The 26,204-nt window shown below is 38.3% G+C and overlaps 1 protein-coding gene across 2 annotated transcripts in view; it reads right to left on the reverse strand.

The window, feature by feature from the left end:
* Positions 1-9,467: 9,467 nt before the first annotated feature.
* The window catches only part of LOC148773934 (neutral amino acid uniporter 4-like), a 32,211-nt gene continuing 15,474 nt past the window's right edge, over positions 9,468-26,204 (reverse strand). For both annotated transcript variants that reach the window (XM_088832481.1, XM_088832480.1), the window contains 2 exons: positions 19,028-19,197; positions 9,468-13,455 (listed from right to left, as the gene is read on the reverse strand). In XM_088832481.1, coding sequence (XP_088688607.1) covers positions 13,148-13,455; positions 19,028-19,197 — 478 coding nt within the window. In that variant the 3' untranslated portion in view covers positions 9,468-13,147. The remainder of the gene's footprint in view (positions 13,456-19,027; positions 19,198-26,204) is intronic.

Here is a 26,204-nt window from a genome sequence, read left to right on the forward strand (position 1 = left end):
ACTTTGAGAGAGAGAGCGATTATTTTGAAGAGAAAATCACATGCAAATTTCTGAAGTGGACGCACATGAAACACCATCCCATATCCCTCTCCACTGTGAAGTTTCTCCTTTTGCTTTTTTAATCTTAAAATCTGAACAGACTAGATTCCTTCCACCCTTTTTACAACAGCAATTAATCCTCAATCATCTTCTCCCTTCAGATTCCCATGTTGAGGTCTCTTGGTTCAGATCACAGTGGTAATAAGATCATTACCTCAGTTGTTTCCATCTTTCCACCCCTTAATGGTTATCTCCTTTGAGAGTGTGGCTAGAGGGAATACTCCAATACTTTGGCCACCTGATGCGAAGAACTGACTCATTGAAACAGACCTTGATGCTGGGAAAGATTGAGGGCAGGAGGAGAAGGGGATGACAGAGGATGAGATGGTGGGATGGCATCACGGACTCGATGGACATGGGTTTGGGTGGACTCCGGGAGTTGGTGATGGACAGAGAGGCCTGGTGTGCTGCGGTTCGTGGGGTCGCAGAGAGTCAGACAAGACTGAGCAACTGAACTGAACTGAACTGGAGGGAAAATGTGAGAGGGAGCTTTGTGCTAAGTGTGCAGATTGTGTGCTTGTGTGCAGAGGTCAGCGCTCTGACGCTGATCACCAAGATGAAGATGAAGGGGTGTGGCCAGCTCAGTCTGAATGCATTGCTACCAGCTTCTCAAACATCTTTACTGAGATAGCTGTTTTGGGTGTGATATATCAGTGTGTGCGTGTGTTTTCTCAGGGGTCCATACTTTAACTCCATCAAAACCCTTCAGCTCAAAATTTCTTTGCAGTGTTGTGCTTTATGTTTAAAATGTATATGCTTTTTGGATCTTAATAGCCTAATTATGTTTGGTATAAAAATAGCATTTTTTATTAATATCTCCACCTGAGACTTCCTGCGTGATTGCCAATCCCATTCCCTCGTCCCGAGCGCGCAGGACGACTCCTTCCCAGCCCCTCCTGGAACTGGTAACCCAGGCTGTGGGGTGAGGATCCAGGCACTGGGAGGCAGGCAGAAGTTCCATAATGCTCTTCCAGGTCTGGCCACAGAACACCACAAAAGGTCTCTCGTGCTGGCTTTTTTTCTTTCACAGCAACCTTGGAGGTGAACGTAGCGGTGACACAAGATTCAGACAGTTGGCTATCACTGAATCCCCGCATGGAAGAGGCAGCCTCAGTGTATAGCATGTTGTGACCTGGTCAAGAAGGAGAATTTTGTTGTGATACATGACTAGTGAGGTAGGAGACGGATGGGCCCCTGGGCTGGACAGCTGGTGTTTGTCAAGTTGAATAAAATTGAAATTTGTTCTCATCCAGACACTCTAAGGACAAAGCTCATGGCAAAAGCTGAGCTCGGCTGAGGTGAAGCGATAATGTGCCCATTCCGAGGTCAAGGAAAACTTCCCAATCTGCACGTGTGAAGGAAGGTTCCTTGGGGTCAAAAGAGAGGGGATACCAGTCCATAACACACGTGGACACACCCCTACAGGCCTCAGGGCGAGAAGCCGTCTTAGCATAAAGTGGTGCACACATCTTGGGGAGAGTCCTAGGACCAGTCAGGTGGGAGGAAAGAAGCAAGGCCAAAAATAAGCACAGAACTCAAAGAACTGTCCTGTGTGAGTGACTTAAGTCACCTCTGGATGCCCGCACTCCTCATGGGTGTGTATTTCTGCCTTGTTTCAATTTTAAATAAACAAACTGTTTCTCTGTGGACTCATCCACATGTTATGCTGCGTGTCTCTAAAGTATCTAAACTTTGTAGTTGTTTTCACAGACTTTGCCTCCTTGAAACATTGTTTCATGAGTGTTCAGGGCCACTTTGCTTCTAGCCTCTAGCCCTTGGTGGTTTAGTGTCTAGGATTCTTGGTTTCCATCCAGGTTCAGTTCAGTTCAGTTCAGTTCAGTCGCTCATTTGTGTCCGACTCTTTGCGACCCCATGAATCACAGCACGCCAGGCCTCCCTGTCCATCACCAACTCCCGGAGCTCACTCAAACACATGTCCATCGAGTCGGTGATGCCATCCAGCCATCTCATTCTCTGTCGTCCCCGTCTCCTCCCACCCCCAATCCCCACGTTCAATTCCTGTGTAGAGAACTAAAATCTCTCTTCAGGACCGCTCAACTACCATCTCCACAAAATTGCTAAGACAATAGGGGTATTGTTACAGCAGCTGTTATTACTTGTCCTGACATCTTTAGAGCAATTTTTTCCTACCGGCTACACCTATTATGATGTGATTTCAATGAGTTCATGAAATTTGAAAATGGGGCTATATTGAAGGATGATAATGAGATTTAGGATCTAGGCAATTATCTCCTCTTTCTTCTTGCTGTGACAATGTTTCTAGATCTAAGACTAATACAATGTGTGGATACCAGAAATATTTGTTCTTTTACTTTTCTTTGTTCCCAAAGCTCCACGAGCTTTACTGCAGTAATCACTGAGAGAAGATGTCTAGAATACTGCACAAGATTCAAGGGCCTATTCTATACTGCACAGAATACCGTACAAGGGGCTGCTACTTGGGTTCAAATTTTGGCAAATGAATCTTTTTGTCAGGAGGAAAAATTGTTTGCATCACTTGGCAGATTTAAAGGGTTTCTGATCTACTGTCATTCTATCAGTTTATATCAATTTTTATTGAAAAATGGTGACTAATGATGCAATCCGTTTACCCTAATGTGATCAGTTCCATCACTTGTATTTTAAGAATTTCAAAAGATTCCATTATTCCCATATTAACTGTCTTCATCAAGTGCAAATCTCAGGATTTGCACCAGTTTTCAGCTGTGCTATACTGTACATTATGAGGAACGCTGGGCTGGAAGAAGCACAAGCTGGAATCAAGATTGCCAGGAGTAATATCATATATCAATAACCTCAGATATGCAGATGACACCACCCTTATGGCGGAAAGTGAAGAGGAACTCAAAGGCCTATTGATGAAAGTGAAAGAGGAGAGTGAAAAGGTTGGCTTGAAGCTCAACATTCAGAAAACAAAGATCATGGCATCTGGTCCCATCACTTCATGGGAAATAGATGGGGAAACAGTGGAAACAGTGTCAGACTTTATTTTTTTGGGCTCCAAAATCACTTCGGATGCTGATTGCAGCCATGAAATTAAAAGACACTTGCTCCTTGGAAGGAAAGTTATGACCAGCCTAGATAACATATTAAAAAGCAGAGACATTACTTTGCCAACCAAGGTCCGTCTAGTCAAGGCTATAGTTTTTCCCGTGGTCATGTATGGATGTGAGAGTTGGACTGTGAAGAAAGCTGATCGCCGAAGAATTGATGCTTTTGAACTGTGGTGCTGGAGAAGACTCTTGAGAGTCCCTTGGACTGCAAGGAAATCCAACCAGTCCATTCTAAAAGAGATCAGTCCTGGGTGTTCATTGGAAGGACTTCTGCTAAAGCTGAAACTCCAATACTTTGGCCACCTCATGCGACGAGTTGACTCACTGGAAAAGAGTCTGATGGTAGGAGGGATTGGGGGTAGGAGGAGACGGGGACAGCAGAGAATGAGATGGCTGGATGGCATCACCGACTCGATGGACATGAGTTTGAGTGAACTCCGGGAGTTGGTGATGGACAGGGAGGCCTGGCGTGCTGTGGTTCATGGGGTCCCAGAGAGTCGGACACGACTAAGCGACTGAACTGAACTGAACTGAACTGATGCTGTACTAAGTTGCTTCAGTTGTGTCTAACTCTTTGTGACCCCATGGACCACAGCCTGCCAGGCTCCTCTGTCCATGGGGTTTTCCAGGCAAGAATACCAGAGTGGGGTGCCATTTCATCCTCCACCAGTTTTCAGCACTTATTCCCAATTTTCCATGGTCACAAAGAGGATAAGTCACTTGGAGGCGTACTTTCATTACCGTCAGCTCTTGAGCAGCCCACAGAATTCTCTCAGCCATTCCTTCCATCAGCTATCTCTCAACAGCATTTCTCAGATGTTTGTTATTCCCAAACCACCCTATGGTTTGCTCATTGTTCTCATGGACCATTAATTTTAAGTGAATAGAAAGAGACACGATAAGTACTTAAGTTATAAGAATGGAACGTAATATTAATGGCAAAAATAATTGTTTCATGTCTGTGGAAGAGACATGATCTCATTGCTAAGCTTTTTCACTTTTGTCTCAATAATTCAAGCATTATGCTTCTTTCCTGTCTCTCACTGTTACTAAATTTGAGGCTAAAATGACAGTTATAGATGATTGGGAATGTAAGTGCTTGATGGCTCCATCTGATAAATTTGGATATTCAAATCAAATATTGTTTGTTGTTTAGTCGCTCAGCTGTGTCTGACTCTTTTGCGATCCCATGGACTATAGACCGCCAGGCTCCTCTCTCTATGGAATTTCCCAGGCAAGAATACTGGAGTGGATTGCCACTTCTCCAGGGGATTTTCCCTAACCAGGGATAGAACCCATGCCTCCTGAATTGGCAGGCGGATTCTTTACTGCTGAGCTGCCAGGGAAGCCCATTCAAGTCAAACATGGACCCAAAATTAATGGAGAGATTCAATAAGTAGTACCTTGAAAACTCTTAAGTCCACGATTATATCGAAACGTGGCAGTTTGAGTTTGCTTGAGGATAGTGGCAAAAGAATTCTCAGTCTACCCTGGTGACATTTCATTCTGTCAAGCAATTGTTTCCATTTTATTGCTGCATCTTGACGTGGCTTTTAAGCATACCCAAGATTTCACTGCCTTGTTTTCTCTAATGAGAAATAAAATCATCAAATATTGGGAACAAATCAATTTCCTAGTGACTGGAGCATTTTTACCCTGGCTTCTTTTGTCTTGTCTTGTTTTAATTTGGACGCCTTATCCTCACCATGGAAAATGGGCAAAAATTTATTTCTCCTGTGGTGAGTTCAGGATTGTTAAGATAATTGAAGATATTGCTGAGATGCACTGTGCACTTGAAATTATAGAAATGGTGTTTATTTAGATTATTAATGTCATGAAGGAATGTCCCATCCCTGATTTTACAGCTTCTAGGAGCACATTTCTCTCTGCCAGCCAGCATTCCTCAGTGATGAAAAGCAGTGTTTTATATTCACCCCCCATTTCTTGGCAGAATGTGCTCAAAAAGTGGATAGTCAATAGCTGCAATTTGATGGTAGTGATAATTTTCACTATTTCCTTGAACATAAAATTGCAATCAGGAGGCTCTGTCACCACAGATTGTTAATTAACCCCTGAAAACCAAGCAGTGCATGGGTTTGCATTTAGGGACCAGTATTCTCTTCTTGTAAGAATCTGGGCCCTTGTCAGAATTGAGCACAACATATCACCAGTCTGCATAATGGTTCCAAAATAAACTTTAAATTAAAACATCTCTTCTGCTGTGGTTTGGACTTCCTGTATTACAGTATCACTAAGTCACCAAGTACTTCCTCCATGCACATCCTCCACTGGAGTGGCTGAACAGAGAAATGCTGAGGCACACTGTTTGATGAGCAACTTCTACCACTGATACTATGCCATTTCCAGCAGTGGTCTTTTCGTAAATTTTTTAAATTTGTAATTTTTATTGAGGTATAGTTGATGTACAATATTGTACACATTAAAGGTATACAATATAGTGATTCACCATTTTTAAAGCTTATACTCCATTCACAGTTGATTACAAAATATTGGCTATATTCCCCCATGTTGTACACTATGCCTTTGTAGCATATTTTATACCTAATAGTTTGTACCCCTTACTCCCCTGTCCCTATATTGCTCCGATCCCTTCCCTCTCCCGACTGGGAACCACTAGTTTGGTATCCAATTGCTGCAAGTGGCAGGATTTACTTCTTTTTTAAGGCTGAACAATATTCCATTGCATATATATATACCCCATGTCTTTTCCATTCATCTGTTGATGGACACTTAGGTTCATAGCAGCATTGTAAATAATGTGTCTTTTTGAATTAGTGTTTTCATTTTTTTCAGATATAGATCCAGGAGTGGAATTGCTGGGTCATAATGGTAGTTCAGTTTTTAGTTTTTGTGGAGAAACCTCCATGCTATTTTCCAGCAGTGTTTTTTGATATAGATTTTGACTGGTCATTAATATTGGGTGGCCAGAGTTACCAGTAAACAGTAAAAAGATGACCCAGATCCATTTTTTTTCCAAGAGGAGTGTAATTTGCTGTCTCTTGTATTTTTCCAGTGTCTAAGTTCGTATGTTTTATACTGAAAGGTATGACTATGGTCGCTCATTGCACAGAGCATTCTGCTTTATGTGCTAATAATACATTGGGCAAAGCCTCGTTAAACACAGTGTACTGGAGCAAGCGAATTTTCAGTTAAACCAATTCCAATTTCCAGATATCATTTCTATTCTTCTTAATTTCACTTTCATTTCTAGCTTTCCTGACACAATAATCATCTTGGCAGTCACTTTTCCCACACGGACAGGTTCTCGTTCTTGCCCTGCACTGAGGTCCATCCGTGTTGTATAGAGTGATGCACTTTGACAAGAGGTAGCTTCTCAGAAAGGACTTCCCAGGGGCTGCTAGTGGTAAAGAATCCACCTGCCAATGCAGGAGATGCAAGAGATGTGAGTTCGATCCCTGAGTCGGGAAGTTCCTCTAGAGTAGGAAGTGGCAATCCTCTCCAGTATTCTTGCCTGAAAAATTCTGTGAACAGAGGAGCCCGGTGGGCTACAATTCATGAGATCGCAAAGAGTCAAGTGCGACTGACACAGAGCACAGACAGAGCTTCTCAGAACAGCCAGAGACTATTCACCTCAGCGAAAAGATTCTAAACATCTAAATGTGTGACTCTTACCAACAGGGATCCCTTGAGCATCAAAAGTTCAGGAAAATACCCTCAGATATCAGGACTAGATATTATAGACACGTATTTCTTTTTAGGCAGAAATGGACATTTTCGTTCTAGGTCATATATATATTTTTGCATGATAAATAGAAAGTATAACCTCTGATTTTTTTCCTACAAAACAATCGGCTTATATAAAGCATGAAGACATAAAAGTTTGCAAAGGAGAGTTTTCAGTCTTTTCCTTCTTAAGGACTTTACATCCATTACCAGAAGTTCCTGAATATGTGTTTAAGGCTTGATTCATTCAGCGGATGTTCTGTAAGACACCTGCTGAGCTCACATACAAAGTGAAAAAGAGTTGGCCACAGTCGTCCAATAAATACGCACAAGGCTGGAAGAGTCACTGCAAAAATATGACTTGGCCCCTGCACTCAAAGATTTTATTAAACACCAGAACTCTACTATGGGTTTTCCCTTTTTATTCTGTTAAATGAATGATTTTCCTTACCATTTATTCAACAAATATTTTTTGACCCTCTCCAATGTGCCTGATAGGCTTCTAGTATTGAACACAGTTGACAAAATTGCCTACATACTCATACACACACACACACACACACACACACACACATATGGTATGCTTATAGAACTTCCAATTTAATGGAGAGACAGACCCAGAAACTGAATTACCCCAGTGTGTAAAGTGGGATAGTAAACCTAAGATCCTTTTCTAGTGTGAAAGAAAGAGTGTACAGCTCGTTCTGGGTGGAGGAAAGGATAAACGGGAAGGCTTCCTGGTAGAAGACATGCCTAAGTTGAATCTTAAGAATAACCAGGGCTTGGCCAGGAAACAGTAGAGGAGGAAGTAGAAAGTATTTCAGCATGAAGACATGATGGGCATGCCGATGAAAACCAGCTGGTGTGTGGTGTGTTGCTGGTGCAACTGGTGCTGCTGGAACCTGGAGGCTGAGACAGGGAGGGAGGCCTTGGTCTTCACACAGCTGAGGTTGGGGAAGGAGAAAAGATTTACGGCAGGGGAGTCACAAGCTCAGTGTTTTGAGCACCTACTCTGTGCCCTAGTGGAGTGTGATGAGCTACTGAAGCTACAGAAGTATGTACGCCCCCATAGGCCCGTGATCTGAAGTTGCTTGCTTCTGCACTACCCATTTTTTCCAGCACTTTCTTGTTCCACTCAAGACCTGCTCAGCCTTGACCCACACCCAGCACACCTTTCCTCTCCACACAGTGCTGCTTGGAGGGTCAGAGTCCAGTCCTCGTCCTATAGGCCAGATCTAGATCCAGGACAGAGGATGGGGAAGTTACTCCCAAATTCCTTGGCAAGATTATGTCAGGTCTCATTTGAGAAGCATTGTATCGTCTCCTACCATGTCATCCTGTACTTCACAGCTTCAGGAAACGGTGACGACCAAAGACCTCCCTACCATTTCAAACAAATCCACCTCCATGGGGAAACTTTGAACCAAACCCATTCTTCAAAAACGGATGTACCTCTTCCAAGAATTATTTCCCCTTGGGTCTGTGGACTCCTTGAAATGTGAGCTCCATCAGTCTGTTTGTAAAACTTTGAGAGAATGTGCTTATCTGTTAAGAACACTAAACTTTTTATATTTAACAAAAAACCCCAAAGTTAATTTTACAAAGTGGTCATTTTTTTTTCCTCCAACAAGTATTCCATAGAATACTTGTTTCATTGAATTTACATCCCTCTTATGTACCCACTCCTATCCACACCCTGTAATTTTTGTTTTTTGTCTTTATATTCCATTTTTTTTAAACAAAAGCATGTACTACTACTAAAGCTTTATAAACTCCCTGTTCCTCTCTCAAAACCCTATTTCTCTCACTGCCTTCTTTTAACTACTCACTTAAAAGCCGTAAAACATAAAACCCATCTCTTTCTCTCAGCACCATGGTTTACTTCCTGCTTATCTTCCTGTCTTGGTCCAAAAGCCTATTTTTATAGAGCTGCAGTTAAAAAATTAACTCTTTGTATTTATTCTTTACCAAATTACTAATCTTCAGTACATTAGTTGAATAATGTAACCTCTAGGCTAAAATATCACAATTGTACTGTAGGCTAAAATATCACAATTTATGATTTCCTTAGTGTTGAATATTTAGGTTGTTTTCAGCTGTTCACTATTACACATAAGACTGTCAATGTACCTTTAGGTATAGAGTCTTTCTCTTCTGATGAACTATGGTATGCCCTTTTCTTAAGTTCACAAGAGCAGAATTATTGCTGTCAAGGTATAAATACCTTTATGGTCTTTGATTTGGGGTTGGCATACTGCAAGCAAAATGTAATAGTGTTACTGTACAGTCTTGACCCTAAAAGAACGGTAAATGATGGCATGGCTGCGACACTGGCAGACTGGCCTCCCAGCGTTTACTCTGCAGGAAGTTCAGGTCACTGTCTTGAGTATGACCTTTCATTTTCAGTCAGCTTCGGATCTTATATCTCAGTGGTGCATACCAGCAGCTTCCAATGTAGAAGGTCACACGACAAGGAATTAACCTCAAAGACTGATTAAAATGTTACCGTAGAATATACTAGTGCCCTTTGCAGTTTATGACATTTGTGTCAATTAACCTTCTAAAAGACAAATATATTTTTAAAAGGCATTTGCAAGCAAAATAATATTTTATTGAAAATTCAGAAGTTACAGTACTTCTTAAGACATTTTTTCATATTATAAAGAAAAATAAGTTAAAAGAAATATAATTGACTCAAGTGCACTGATATGTAGTTTTCACTCAAACAACATCATTTCAAGAAACAAAACTCCACAGCTTAATTTATTCACGGTACAAGCATGTGTTTTCCTATTTGTTATCATGAAAACTCTAAAGCAATCATTTTCAGGGTGCTCTTTCAACACACATCTGTCTGGATCCAATTTAAATGGCGAATTTATATTAATATATAACACAGACTACTGGAATGTATATATGTGGATACATCAGAACTAGGTAACCTTGATATATAATTTTAAGAATGAGAGTGATTTGTCATTTCATTTTATCCTAGGGCAATAAATAACATTTCTAAAGCATGTTTTCTTATCTCCTAGGTCAGAACCAATAACTTTGAGAATGGTGTTTAGCCTAGAGAGCACCAGTGGCATAAATAAGATTATGGTTAACCATACTGCCGAAGTGTTAGTTATTACAGTCAGCTGTTTAATGTTAGGAAGTATCTTGTTATACCTTTTAGATCAAAGTCTCTCAAATTGTTTTATGAAGGGGAGCTAAGTGAGGCAAAAAGATTAAAATACTCATTTTTGTTTTTACCAAGTTACTTTCTCAACAGAAAATATTCACTGAGCCACTGGTATCAGTTAAATAATTTTATTTACTACTTCTATTAGCTCTGTTATGTATCTTCTCCATTTCAAATGAAGAAATGAGGGGCTACATATTATTAGCAAACAAATGCACTTCTCAGCTGCTGTTCTGACCTCTCTGGCATGTCAGTCCCAGAGGAGATGTCACAGGTAAGCTACAGTAAAGCATGTCCACAGCTGGACATGTCACTGATGTAGAACTTCAATTAATATCCCAATTAATATCTGTATAGCACTTTACAGTAGGGAGCTTTTCTACAACTACTACAAAAATAATGAAATTAGGCCACATTAGCACATGCATATTGCATAAAACACTTAGAAAAATGTCAAGTGCATCACACAGACAAGAGGCAGAAATCATTTCAACAGAGAATCCAGAGGACAGGATTAAAACATAACGTGGCATTTGCTAACATAGTATGTTTTTCATTTGGTAACACTATACAAATTGGTCTTTAAGAAAAACTAGGTCTTGTTTCTTCACTTGTGGAGAAACCATGCCATTCGGGGAAAAGCAGATCCTTTGATAAAAAAGAAAGAAAGATCTGAGAGCCAGTGTTTTGATAAGCTGACTCTGAAACTGGAGAAACCCTTTTGGCTGAAAAGGAACAGAGGTGACTGCCTTAGCTCTGAGGTTTTCAGAGGTGAATCAAGTTTTCCTTTCTCTTCCCCATTCCAGTAGTAGAGGTCATAAGACACCTGGTTGGCTTTCCAAAGGTGTTTTACTGTGGTGGCAGATGAAATGCTGAAGTCATTTTAGCCAGAATGCAATGGACCAAAGATACTGGATAAAAAATCTGCCAGGTGCGATCACTCTCATTTCTTCAGGTCCCCAAATAAAATCAATAGCTGGTTTGATCAAAGTATCTTCTCTAATAACATTCAGAAAATGTTATGACTCATTAAAAATAATTTTCAGAGGAAAAATATTGCCTGATTTTTTTTTTTTGCAAATGAAATAAATCATCAAAACTCCTTATATAGAGTGCATTTACATCGACAGAGTGTTTCTTGTAAAGAAATAAAACTATTCTCCCCCTCTTTCTTTCCTCATTTCAACTTGACTCTGAAAATATACTCAACATTTGTTCACTGAAATTAAAATTTATACACTGCTATGATCAACCATTTGATACTTCACGAAAGTTGATAAATTTCATAAAGAAAATAAACAAAGGCAAAACTACAAAAATAAAATTTCACACAGACTAGAAATATTATGAGACAGCTGACAAAAAATCTAATAGTGCTTTGTATTAAATAATAGTTTTCAAGTCACTTTATACCAAGTTACATATCTTAAAAAAAATACCTAATTTACTCTTATATTCAAGATTATATAACATTAGCTTCAATGGCAATTACTTTTCCTACAATTTCTTCCACATTTTCCCAGCATGACTAAAGGTTCAACATAACAGATCTGACATAAAAGTGTCATAAAAATTATTGGTGATTCTTGATGCAAATGTTTTTTTTAAAAGTTTTGATGCTGATGAATTTGTACCAAAACAAAGTTTCTGATATACCTTTAGGATTATGCTCGACTCTATGATGTAAGCAAAAAATACTTGAACTGACATTTACATACAAAAATAGAGAATATATACACTGCAGCGACCTTGGTAATATCTTTCACCAACCCGACTAAAAAATTCAGTGAGTTTTAAATCTTTTTTTAAATCAAGATTCTCAATTTTAAATTTAACGATTTTCATCTTCCATGCTCACTGAGATTCTTTGTTTTGGTTAATAACTGGGCTTAAAAAACATGGAGGAATAGAATAGAATGTACTTCTCTGGAAGAAGCCTGGAGCTCTCAGGATTTAACAGTTTATTATTGTCTCAATTTTCCCTAGGCTTGATTCTGTTATTTTGCCCATGTGGAGCAATAGAAGGCTCTGATGAGGAAGGCCATGAGGCCAGAAAGAGGGCACAGGTCCTGCATCATGCCAGGTACCTGTTTTTTTTGTCATTAGGAAAGATGGTACCTACAAACCTAGAAAGGAAGAAACAGTAAGGACAGCTAAAGCCACACACAGGACAGCTGGGCACCATCCACCTGCCAGAAGCTGACCAGCAAGGTGTCTCTACTGGTTCATTAAAGTGCTGCTTCTGCCCCACGGCTGTGCTGCAGGCTTTTCAGAGCTGTTTGCTCAGGTCACATGCACTTGGCAAACATCATATTAAACTGACTTAACACTAAAGTTGAACTGAACATAATTTCTTTTTCTAGGATGTGATGTGAAAGATAAAAAATCCTGGACCAGGAATCCAAAGATCAGGTTCTCTCAATCTCAAGCTGAGTGGTCTCAATCAAGTTAACTTTAACCATCCTGGGTATCTATTTCCACAGGTAAAAAAAAAACAAGGGAATTTGTACTCCACAACTTTTTAAAGTCTCTTTCAAATCTGGTTGAAACGCCAAGTCAGACTCTTGCACAGGTCCTCTTGATTTTCATTATGAAGATCAGCTAAAAACAGTTCTGTTTGGGGGATTTTCTGATGCTTACCTCATGGCTAATGAGGGTTTTCTAAACTTCCAAAGGGTAAACATAAGTATCTGGCTCTCTAATAAAAACACAATTGAGATATTTCTATACTAACATGAAGTATACTTTGAAATTCATTAGGGTGGTAGATTTTAGTTACCTATACCTTCTTCTTTAATTCGCTCAATGCTGAAACCCTGTTCTCTCCTCAACCAGGTGACAAAAGAATAGCATGGAGGTAAAAGACTGAATCTTGGTTGAATCATTTCTGACTGAAAGACAAGTAATAGAGTATTTCTTTAATTGTTTAACATTTTAATTTTTTCAATTTTCAAAACTAAAATTTTTGAAATTGCTGCTAATACTTAAAACCAAGAAATATGCTGTAGCTTATCAGTACTGCCAACGTGTCCTAGTGGTTCTTAAATCATTTCCAAACTGGAGACTCATACCTCTGCTCCTACTATTTCAAACCCGATGTAAAGCATGTCGAATTCAAATTTAAAGAGGGACCGTGTGGAGTGCTAGTGATAGCTTTGGGAGAAGGATAAATAATTTCTTCAACAGTTACATATGTCCCTAATAAGAAACCAACAACTCCAGTGAACACGATGGAAATGTTCTTCAGGACCATCCATATACTGTAGTTTTCCTTAGAGAACGTGAGAATTTCAACCAGGGGCGGCAGGATCAGGGCCAGCGTGCTGCTGCTCACAGCTCCCACGAAGGAGATCACAATGTCTAAACGAGGAATGAGGATCGCGCCGGCACCTAGAAAATTGAAAATACAAATTTTCCTTATGTAAATATCTAATACCTACATAAATACTCACTGCAGATACTTTCAATACATTAAAATTAACTGATGCAAGTAGGCACTACGAGCCTATTGCTTGCGGAAGCATCTGTCACGTTTTGTTCTGAGCTAAAAAGAAAACAAAGAAAGAAACCAAAACACTGAGTGATGGTCCTCAGACTTTGACTTATCAACAGGGTTTCTTACATAAAAAACTTTTGATTTTTGCTATGAAGTTTTGGGTAAAGAATGCATTTTCATTATTCTGCCATACAGCTCATTCTACAAAGCACAAAATCTGGGCTGGTATGGTATAAAAAAATGGTTAAATCAAAGAGAAGAGGTAACTATTTCTTACAGTAGAATTCCAATTAATAAAAATGGAAGAAACCATGGGGAAAAAACCATTATTAAGTAAACACCACAGTAATAACCGTTGCAGGAAAAGTCAATGAAGGATCCTAAAATTAATGGGCAAAGGCTCAGATGACAAAGAATTTGCCTGCAATGCAGGAGACTTGGGTTGGATCCCTGGGTCAGAAAATTCCCTGGAGAAGGAAATGGCAACTCACTCCAGTATTCCTGCTTGTAAAATCTGATGGATGGAGAAACCTGGCAGGCTACAGTCCATGGGTTTGCAGAGTCAGACACGACTGAGCGACTAACACTTTACACTATTTTTTTTTAGCACTAACTGTATAACAACAGGAAATACCTCTATTAAAAACTCATTAATTATAAAGGAAAAAACAGTACCTTTACTGTGGAGACACCTGACAGACACCACCTTAACCAAGTGATCAAAGTTAACTTCAGCAGTCATAAGCCGTAATGTGATGTACTGAGAAGTGCAAAGCATCAACTGTGGAATTCTTGTTAAAGATGCTTAACTTCAACCTAATCATAAGAAAGCATCACACAAGCCTACACTGAAGGAAATTCTACAAAATTACTGACACTTCAAAGATGTCAAGGTAAATAAAGACAAAAAAAAATAACTGTCAAGACTGGGGAAGACTAGTAGACTTGACAACTAAATTCAAGTGGGAAATTGAATTGGTTCCTGGATCAGAAAAAGGGTAACAGTGGAAAAAAACTGGTGAAATCAAAATGAGGTCTACAGATGAGTTCGCAGCATTTTATCGATGTTAATTTCCTGGCCTTAACAGTTGTATTGTGGTATGTAATGTGTTAACATTAGAAGAAACAGAGTAAAGGGTTTATGGTAATTCTACTTTCTTGTACAGCTTTTCTAAGCTATTTCAAAATGAAAAGTCAAAAAAAAAAAATCTGCACCATTATTATCAGCAGGATTTTATGCCAAGCTATTGACAAGTTTTCTGCAAGTTTTGATCCAGCACTTTTTTGATCTCATCTTTATCTTACCAAAAGGTATCAACAGAAGGTTTGCAAAAACTGAGGCATAGTCTTTCTCTGAATTGTCCTTAAGTGGTTCAGTGAATGGTTTGTGAAGGGTTGGAGCTGCCACCAGAGATAACAGCTAAGTTTGCTGGCACGAAGCTGTGACAGCTCCACCACTGCCGAAGCCAAGGACGGCTGCAACCACAGCGCCAGCTCTGAGGACTCTGATTGTGTATGTGTTGGTGTTCCTTTCCTTATCTTCAAAAGCTATCAGTTTTCTCACTAATCTTTGTCACCCTTCTATTTCTAACTTTACTTTCCTTTGCTTTTCTTTTTCCTGCGTGTTTGTCTCTTACTGAACTTTCTGTGTGTGGGGTGTGTGCGTATATATAATTTAACTCATGCTCTTTGTAATTAAGTTTCGAGTTTCTGGTCTACTGGTTTCTTTACTTCTTAACTGTTAGTTTATGGTTTCTCCCTCCCCATATTCTCTTTGTGGCTCTCAATGTTTTCCAGGAGGATGTGGCATTAATTTGGAACCACCACATTTCTTAGAACCACACACTACTACTTACCACTTTTTATTTAATTATTATGAAAGCTAAAATCCTAAAAAAGTTATTTTGAAATCATAAACATAGCTGCACTTCTACAAGACTGAAGTACAATAAATCTTCCTAAGTAAAATAATTGAATGTGAAGTTGGAACTCTAAACTAGAAATACTTTATAAAGTGAATCCTTGTTTAATGGATGTGCGCTATATCATTTTAACATTTCTCTCAAAGAAAGTATAAAGCATAACTCTCAATCACAACAGAATGTTTAAAAATCCATTGGCTTTTATCCATTTTGTGATAAAATACTTATAGTAGATGGCAGTATTTAAAAGTACAACCAGACCAACATGACTACCACCTTGTCATCTAAAGAGCCTTTCATTTTGGAGTCTATTTTTTGTTATTAATGTTTTCCAATAGGCCAAGTTGTTATGAGTAAATCAAGTGAAGTGTTGTTGGAAAAGCATCTGGAGAAACACTATAGTATTTTAGAATTTATTCATTCAGACTAAAATTCCATTTACCAAATGCTTCTAAATCATGAAATTTATCAATTAGATAAAATCATTCTTTAAATGTTATATAACCAATATATATTTGCTAGTAAAAATGGCTTGAAATGTTATTTGATAATGTACTAACATTCTCTACTAAGAGAAGAAAGTGAAATATATATACTTCAGGCAACTCTGACATAGAAGAACTCAAAAATAGTAAGTCAAAGAATAGCTTGGATAAGGATAGTTTATTCACTACAAATTACAAATATTCACTACAGGATTACTATAAATATGCTGCCCTTTGTCATTTACAGACAGTTATTATGAATATATCTAGTAAGTACTAATTAATCTTATTCAGTATTTCCAAAAACTATATTATAGAGGAAAAGAATGTATCCTTAAGGTACAAAGTTGCCTCTGACATGGAAAAAAAAAAGCAATGGCAAAAAAGGTCCATTTTCTTGCATCCTAATGGTAAAAGCAGATATAGCAGAGAAAAAAATAAAATGCTTGATATTATAACATCAACAACACTCTAGCATGTAAATCTTTTTTAAAACTTATTTATTTTTAGTTTTGGTTGCGCTGGGTCTTCATTACCGCACACAGGCTTTCTCTAGTTGCAGCACGCAAACCTAAACTGCACGAACAGTGAATGATCCTCTCCATACACCTACTGACTCTAAGACAGAGTACTAGGGCACAAATGGTACTTATTTTTAGCTACTGTGACAACTAACTTAAATGACTCTGGGACGTCCTCTTAGTATTCTACAAACTACCAAAGATATATGCTTTATGTAGTCATAGTTTACTAAAAGAAGAAAGCATAGTCTCAAATCCAAGGGCTTTTCAAATTAGAAACAGTGAAAGGATCAACGAATTGGACAATAACAGAAATAAGTAGTATTTAACATATTTTGCAGGCTCAATTCAAACACGGGATCAAAATACTGGTTTGAAATCAAAATTTAGCAGCTTTTTCTACAGGCCTGCCTTTAAAATAAAAGGCATTTATTGCAGTCCAAGTGGCCTCTGGCCAGTTGCTAGTCACTCTTCTCTCTTACCTGTGTAATGCCTACCTAGTAAGGGTCTACAGGGAACATGCAGGAAGAGCCTGACCCATCCTTTCAAGCTTTTGATTCCATGAAGAAGATGCTGTGAAACGGCGATTCAACACTAAACGGAGACCTGGACATAACTAATACAACCCAAGCTGATGGTTGTATTAGTTACAACCATACTTTGCAGATCTGTCCTGCAGACGTGGACTCAGCACCTGGAACGGACTATGGGGCCTGAAACGCGCAAACCCAGCTGGGCCTCCACTCCCCCTGCTGCTGCTGCACAGCCTGCTCTACGGACAGGACAAGGTTCCGCCAGCTCTCCACACGCCCATCAGTAAAGAGTCCACCCTAGGACATTTGCAAGTGCTTTGGATAACGGATACAAAACAGGTCTGTCATGAAAATCAGTTGACTTTAACTTGGAAGGACGTGCCAAAGATTTAAATGAAGGTCAATGTCCAATGATGTGTCTCAATGAAGTAGAAGGGCATATGACACGGCCTGTGTTCTCTGTCCAAAGCATGCTGTAAATATAGCCCTCACATTTGGTTAAACGGGCTTCTCTATTTTTAACTAAAAGAAAGAAGCGACAAAGAAAAGGCTGCAACTCTCGGTGCTATGTACTCAGCCCTTGAGGAAAAGCCCTGGCTTGTGGGAATAAATTCCTGGTGGCAGAGGTGCAGTCTGGTCTGGACCACAGCAGACAGGGAGCTCAACATAACAGTAGCCAATGTGCAGAAGTGGGTGAAGTTATTAAAATTCAGTAGCTAACCTTAAAAGGAGACATGCATTCAGAATAGAACTGCCTCACATCTCCTGATAAAAGGACTTTGCCTGAAATACGTCTTTTTATTTAGTACAGCTGTCAAAATGTCAATAAAAGTAATGTGTAAAGAATATTCTAAAACGTTTTAAAATAACTTTTTTCCTCCTGGGTGTTTCATTAGTCATTGGAGTATGGGTTTAATGACTTCATTCCTCAATGTGATTTCCCTTATTAGTTGACATATTTCATTTAAATAATTGCTTCGAAAAGTATGTCTTATCTATTTTATCTACTTTGCCCAGCTTTGCTGTTTCTTTGAACAAAATATAACACACCCAATTCTTTAAATCTAGGCATAAGCTCTACCCCAAGGTGCTCAATGAAATTTACAGAGTTGCCCAGAATTTCTAGTTCTACCATTCTCTAACTTTGAATGGGCCAAGATAGTTACTCAAATCTTCTCTAGAATTTCCAAAGCTGCTTGTCCCCCAATCACCAGTCACCTCGTCCTTGGTATCATCCTAGGCAATCCCGTCAGACATTGGTGTGGCAATCATCTTTCTCTTTGCAATTATAATAAAAGTGGTGACAAAATGATAGTATTAACAGCAACTTCTAACCACTTTGTTCATATTTTTAAATGTCTTATCTTCACTTCATTGTTGAGAAAAGAAGGGCTCAGAGAAGACCCAGCAAGGAAGTGGGAGACCTGAGTTTTGAACCATCAGGTCACCATGACAGTGCTACACCAAACTAAAGGCCCCTCTCCGTGAGTCTCCATGATTAATTCTACCTTGTGGGGCATTTTATAATAGGAAACAATAAGAAGAGATTATACACACTCCTTCAAATAATAAGTAAAATAAGCCACTGAAATTGTTTAAGACCAAAACAGAACAAAACCCATTTGTACAGGTAATCATGGAAAGCTGAACTGTTAAATATATAAAAGTTAGCAGATATAAAAAACTTCAGGAAAACTAGAAAGCCAAAGCAAAATGTTATCAATGATATAAAGAATCACTTATGCATCTGATTTAAATATACTTATATTTCAATCATGAGTGATATTATTTTGAAAATAATAATTCAGTTACTTGTTTTACGTGTGATAGGATCTGATTTATGATTTTCTTCTATATCAGTAGAATAACAGAATTTTAAACCAAAATGTATCCAGTTAGGTGAACAAAATTATTTCAAAAATATAAAAAATATACTTTAAGTAGTTTCATTAGAAGAAATTCAATAATAAAAATCATTATGATATAAGTGTGCAGTGATACTTACAAGTAATAGTAACCAAGAAGGACCTTATTGCAAATTCATAGATTTGCTTCCATTTAGCATGAAATCTGGATGTGATCACAGGGATAATTATCTCTGCTGGAACATAGAACTGAATTGAATAGGTCACAAAGATGCCGAAGGAATACAGAATTTTCACTGATTGATATAACCTGTTAAAAATTTTCAAAATTTAGTCATTCTTTTATTGCCAGCTTTACCAATATTTAACTAACCAATGAAATTATAAGACATTTAAAGTCTACAGCATGATGATTTGATATACATTGTGAAAGAATTCCCACAAACGGAATTAATTAACAAACACATCCATCACCTCATGTATTTGTCTATTTTTTTCTGTTTTGGTGAGAACACCGATTCTGCTCTCAGCACACTTCAATCATACAATACAGTAATATCAACCAAGTCACCACATTTTACATTAGATGCTCAGACCTTATTCATCTTTTAACCGAAAGCCTGTATCGTTTTACCAAACTCTTCTCTTTTCCCCCCTCTACCAGCCCCTGGCAAACACCAATCTATTCTCTGTTTATCTAAGTCATAATAAAAATAAAAGAAATAAAATGAAAATAACCAAAATAAAAAGAAAGTTAGATTCATATTAAGACAAAGTGTGTGAGCAAAAACGAGACAACATGCATGAACCTGGCGGGCATTATGCTAGGTGAATACACCAGGGAGAAAAAGACAGGTACTGCAAGATATCACTAACATGTCAAGATTATAAACAGTTTTCCTAAACAGCTGCCAAACAAGAAAGAATTCAATTAAATCTCCTTCTATAATGTATTCATCCTAGGAGTGAAGGAGGAAGGAAGAAAGCTGAGTAGAAACAGATTTGAAAATACTACAAACGGCAAACTTAAGGAAAGAAGAGGGCCTTAGGGCTAGGAACAACACAAACTCACTATTAAAAAGACCTCAAGATATATTTCTCACCTTGATGTTTAAAGTTTAAACATAAATGGTCAAGCTACTGAAATGTACAAAATAACCAAAAGACTCCTGCTTCATATACTTTGATACATAATTGTGGAGAACTGAATATTCTTATCAGTTTATTATTACAGTCCTTTTTTCTAATTACCTTTTAACTTACATGTTTTTAAAATATGATTAACAATATATCTAAAAATATATCACTATGCATATAGGTATAATAACTTTTCTATTGGTATAGAACAAATTACATAGGTTAAGAATCTGGTTATTATTAACACCACTCAGTAACATTAATTATATGTAATTACTATCATTTGATGTTACCCAGAGTAAAAACGGGAAATAAAATCATCACTATCTTTTTAGAAGCTGGCATATTTGTTAAGGATCCATCAAAGAGTAATACAGAAATCAGAGTGTTAAAGAGAAGCAATACAGTCTTTTAAAATCAACTATTCCGTTTTTATTTTTGTTTCAAGAACCCCTTAATTTCTACATTTCATATTAAAATTTCAAGTACTCTATTTTTCTATACTCAACTTTCCTACATGTTTATCAACCTTTGTTCTCATTTTGGTTTTAAGCATGTATCTGTGGTAATTGTCCATATGTACTAATCTTGGCCATATAAACTAACAGTTTCAGAAATGAGCAAACTGACTCTCAAAAGGATAAAAAACTTGATTAAAGTGATAGGGATTTGTCTTGAGGATATACAACAACATAAAACTTTTATTTTTCATTTTTTTTCATTGAAGGATAATTGCTTTACAGATTTCTTTTTTGCTTTCTGTTAAGTATCACCATGAATCAGCCATAGGTATACATACATCCCCTCCCTCTTGAATCTCCCTCCCATCTCTCTCTCTATCCCACCCCTCTAGTTTGATACAGAGCCCTGTTTGAGTTCCCTGAGACACACAGCAAATTCCCGTTGGCTGTCTATTTTACATACAGTAATGTAAGTTTCCGTGTTACTCTCTCCGTACATCTCACCCTCTCCTCCCCTCTCCCAGGTCCGTAAGTCTGTTCTCTATGTCTGTTTCTCCACTGCTGCCTTGCAAATAAATTCACTGGTACCATCTTTCTAGATTCCATATACATGTGCTGCTGCTGCTGCTGCTAAGTCACTTCAGTTGTGTCCGACTCTGTGCGACCCCACAGACGGCAGCCCACCAGGCTCCCCCATCCCTGGGATTCTCCAGGCAAGAACACTGGAGTGGGGTGCCATTGCCTTCTCCATACATGTGCTAGTATATGATATTTATCTTTCTCTTTCTGACTTACTTCACTCTGTATAATAGGCTCTAGGTTCATCCACCTTAATAGAACTGACTCAAATGTGTTCCTTTTTATGGCTAGGTAATATTCCATTGTGTGTATGTACCACAACTTCTTTATCTATTCATCTGTCGATGGACATCTAGGTTGCTTCCATGTTCTAACTATTGTACACAGTGCTACAATGAACATTGGGGTACACGTGTCTTTTTCAATTTTGGTTTCCTCAGGGTATATGCTTAGGAGTGGGAATGCTTGGTCACATGGTGGTTTTATTCCTAGTTTTTTAAGGAATCTCCATACCATCTTCCATAGAGGCTTATTAACTTACATTCTCCTCAACAGTGCAAAAATATTCCCTTTTCTCCACACCTTCTCCAGCATTTATAGTTTGTAGACTTTTTGATGATGGCCATTCTGACCTGTGTGAGGTGATACCTCATTGTAGTTTTGATCGGCATTTCTCTAATAATGAGCGATGTTGAGCATCTTTTCATGTGTTTGTTGGCCATTTCTATGTCTTTTTTGGAGAAATGTCTGTTTAGGTCTTTTCCCCACTTTTTGACTGAGTTGTTTGTTTTTCTGGTATTGAGTTGTATGAGCTGCTTGTATATTTTGGAAATTAATTCTTTGTCAGTTGTTTCATTTGCTATTATTTTCTCCCATTCTGAGGGCTGTCTTTTCACCTTGTTTATATTTTCCTATGCTGTGAAAAAGCTTTTAAGTTTAATCAGGTCCCACTTGTTTACTTTTGTTTTTATTTCTGTTACTCTGGGAGGTAGGTCATAGAGGGTCTTGCTATGATTTATGTCATTGAGTGTTCTGCCTATGTTTTCCTCTACGAGTCTTATAGTTTCTGGTTTTACATTTACAACTTTAATCCATTTTGAGTTTATCTTTGTGTATGGTACTTAGAAGTGTTCTAATTTCATTCTTTTACATGTAGCTGTCCAGTTTTCCCAGCACCACTTATTGAAGAGGCTGTCTTTGCCCCATTGCATATTCTTGCCTCCTTTGTCAAAAATAAGGTACCCACAGGTGCATGGGTTTATTTCTGGGCTTTCTATCTCATTCCATTGGTCTATATTTCTGTTTTTGTGCCAGTACTGTTTTGTAGTATAATCTGAAGTCAGGAAGGTTGATTCCTCCAGCTCCATTCTTCTTTCTCAAGACTGCTTTGTATATTCAGGGTCTTTTGTGTTTCCACATGAATTGTGAAATCTTTTGTTCTAGTTCTGTGAAAAATGCCATTGGTAATTTGATAAGGATTGAACCTGTAGATTGCATTTGGCAGTATAGTCATTTTCACAATATTGATTCTTCCTATCCAGGAACATGGAATATCTGTTTATCTTTGATTTCTTTCATTAGTATCTTATAATTCTCTGTGTACAGTTCTTTTGTCCCCTTAGGTAAGTTCATTCCTAGATATTTTATTCTTTATGTTGCAATGGTGAATGGATGGGATTGATTCCTTAATTTCTCTTTCTGATTTTTCATTGTTAGTATATAGAAATGCAAGCAATTTCTGTGAATTGATTTTGTATCCTGCAATTTTGCTAAATTTACTGATTAGCTGTAGCAATTTTATGATAGTATCTTTAGGGTTTTCTATGTACAGTATCATGTCATCTGCAAACAGTGAGAGCCTTTTCTTTTCTGATCTGGATTCCTTTTATTTTTTTTTCTTTTCTGATTGCTGTAGCTAGGATTTCCAGAACCATGTTGAGTAACAGTGGTGAAAGTGGGCACGTTTGTCTTGTTCCTGATCTTAGGGGGAATGCTTTCAGTTTTACACCATTGAGAATAATGTTTGCTGTAGGCTTATCATATATGGCCTTTACTATGTTGAGGTACGTTCCTTCCATGCCCATTTTTTGAAAAGTTTTAATCATAAATGGGCGCTGAATTTTGTCAAAGGATTTTTCTGCATTTATTGAGATTATCATATGGCTTTTATCTTTCAATTTGTTAATCTGGTATGTCACATTGATTTGCGTATAGTGAAGAATCCTTGCATCCCTGAAATAAACCCAACTTGATCACAGTGTATAAGCTTTTTAACCTGTCTTCAACAACATAAAACAACTTTTAAATAACAAATGGAACAACTTAAAAGGTATTTTAAAACTCAGTGTCAAAGTTCTTGAAAGTTAGAACATAGGTTCTATTCTCTGTATAACCACTCATGCACTTAGGAGGGGATAGACACTTATTAAATATTAGTTAAATTAATATTAATGATAAAAATGGGTGTGAATAGTAATTCTTGAAACTACATTTAATCAATATCACAAATAACAATACTTGAAAAATAAGATGACTCTTGCTTGAAAACAAAATCGGTTATACTGATAGCTAAGAAATGTAATATCTTGGTAAAGACCAGAAATAAATATATATTTTTTAAATAACTAGTTTGCAGTCAATATATAGAATCAGATGATAGGGGAGAAAAACAACTAAATGTTCCAGTGAAAACACAAGTTTTGAAAACATTAGAGTTCAAAAATGACAAAGTTTCCCTTCTTTTCCCCATATTGGCTAATAAATCAACACTTAACCTAAACTTATCTATACAGATATGAATACTTATTTTTTTAAGTTAATCTGGGAAATAAGGGGCTGACTGATTCTCTCGAGGTTGAAAACAGAAGCTATTCTTGGAAATAATCTAACAATTCACTTTCCCTCTTGGACTTCTCATGATCCTCAAGAATCTCAAGTGTTCAGCTCTGTCAAGAAGTCTTTTTGAAAAACAGCTACAGTCCAGATCAAGAACTCACCCCATTCTAAGCTAAAAATAACTAAACAGGACAACTAACTATTTATTTAGTGATGCCATGGTTGGATATGGTATTACTGACTCGATGGACTGAGTTTGAGCACGCTCCAGGAGATGGGGAAGGACAGGGAAGCCTGGCGTGCTGCAGTCCACGGGGCCACAAAGAGTCAGACACGACCGAGCGGCTGAACAAGTGTTACCCAGTATTCACCACTAGACTGGATGCTTTAAACCGCGGGACGTTTGAGGAGCGTTCCCCAGAATGTAAGCAATATGAAGAGGACCTTCTCTGCTCGCTGCTGCATCTCTAATGCTTGGGAAAAGCTCCAAGTACATAAAACGCATACAGCAAGTATCCGCTAGATGACAGATGAATTTGATAGACGCCCTTCTTTTTTAACTTAATAATATTTTACTGTGATGAAAAAAGAAGACAGGCAGAAGAAAGGAAAGGCAGAGGTCATTTCAGCCAGGATTCCTAGATATAGGCAACTTTAATATTAGAAGAATATCATTAAGAATTTCTGAGGGTGAGAATGGAATAAAGAGTTCAGAATATACAAATCTTCTTTATCCTGTTTCCTTATATTTCTCTACATCTTTATTTCCTGTGTCTCTTGGTGAGTCCATTCTTGCCTAAATATTTTCATCTTAGGTAACAAATTTCTCAGAGGTCAACTCCCAGATTTCTTGGAAGGATCAATTAAGACAGCTTGATTATCTGCCACTATTTTTCAGCTCTATTTCCCAGAATATTCAACCTCCTATTTCCTATATGCTATAAACAGGAATTCAGGCCTAAGATTCTTTTCTGTTTTGGGGGAATGTGAAGTCCCAGTTCATTTATCTAAATAAATTAAAATATCTACCCCACATCTACCCTGTTCTTACATGCTTCTCTCCTGTTTGAATTTTCCCTATCCAATGTGTGCTTCAAAAGGATTCCGTGAGATGGAAGAAGTCACTTCACTGCTTCTCAATGTCTGTTTCTCTGAAAACTTAACATACCCTTGATATCTCTTACAAGAAGAACGTCTGCTATTTGCGTTACTCTAGTGGACATCCTGGAAAAACACTGCCAAAACACCATTCCATTAAGACCAGCAGTTACAGGGGAAACACTTTTATACCCAGAATACTACCTAACGAACACTTACGAAGTGCTGAACAATGTGCATCACAAACCCAGAAATGCAGGTATCTGCCTGCAGGTGCCCATGGTTTAGCTCAGAACCCTGAATTCACTTGATTGCTTAGTCGCTCGGTTGTGTCTGACTCTGTGAGGCTCCTTGGACTGTAGCCTGCCAGGCTCCAAGAACACTGGAATCGGTTGCCATTTCCTCCTCCAAGGATCTTCCCGACCCAAGGATCGAACCCACATCTCCTGTGTCTTCTGCATTGCAAGAGGTTCTTTAACCCCTGAGCGATCGGGGAAGCCCAATTTACTTTATTATCATCTTTAAAATATACCCTTTACTTCAAAAGCTAAATGCACTACCTTAAACAATATCACTCATAACTAGTTTTAAAAGACGATGCCTCACTAAGATTGAAGGTAATAAGTAATTAATAACATGGAGTCACTCTAATCCATACTTGCTTTATTCTGGGACTGCTCTCTAATTCAACCTTTTCTTGTAGGGATACCCCACATGCGAAGACTTGACTCACTGGAAAAGACTCTGATGCTGGGAGGGATTGGGGGCAGGAGAAGGGGACGACGGAGAATGAGATGGCTGGATGGCATCACCGACTCAATGGACATGAGTTTGAGTGAACTCCGGGAGTCGGTGATGGACAGGGAGGCCTGGCGTGCTGTGATTCATGGGGTCACAAAGAGTCGGACACGACTGAGCGACTGAAGTGAACTGAACTGAACCCCACATGAACTCTGAGACTTTAAGTCAACATGGCATCAAAAGTCCTTTACAGTTTCTCATGGCTGGTAGCTGGATTCCCTAGGCTCCTGTGACAGTCATTGGCTTTCATATCTGAGGCAGGAATTAGGTGGGCTCCTGCTTACATTTGTTAGGACCAAAAAAAGAAAAAAAGAAAAGGGCTTCAGGCTGGACACTCTACAGCTAGCCTGCTGTTTGCATTTCCTGAGACAGGAGATGGGGGGGCTCCAGATTATGTATTTACAAC

Source organism: Moschus berezovskii, chromosome 25 (assembly GCF_049115385.1).
Source record: "Moschus berezovskii isolate FMDL1 chromosome 25, NW_MosBer_1.0, whole genome shotgun sequence".
NCBI lineage: Eukaryota > Metazoa > Chordata > Mammalia > Artiodactyla > Moschidae > Moschus > Moschus berezovskii.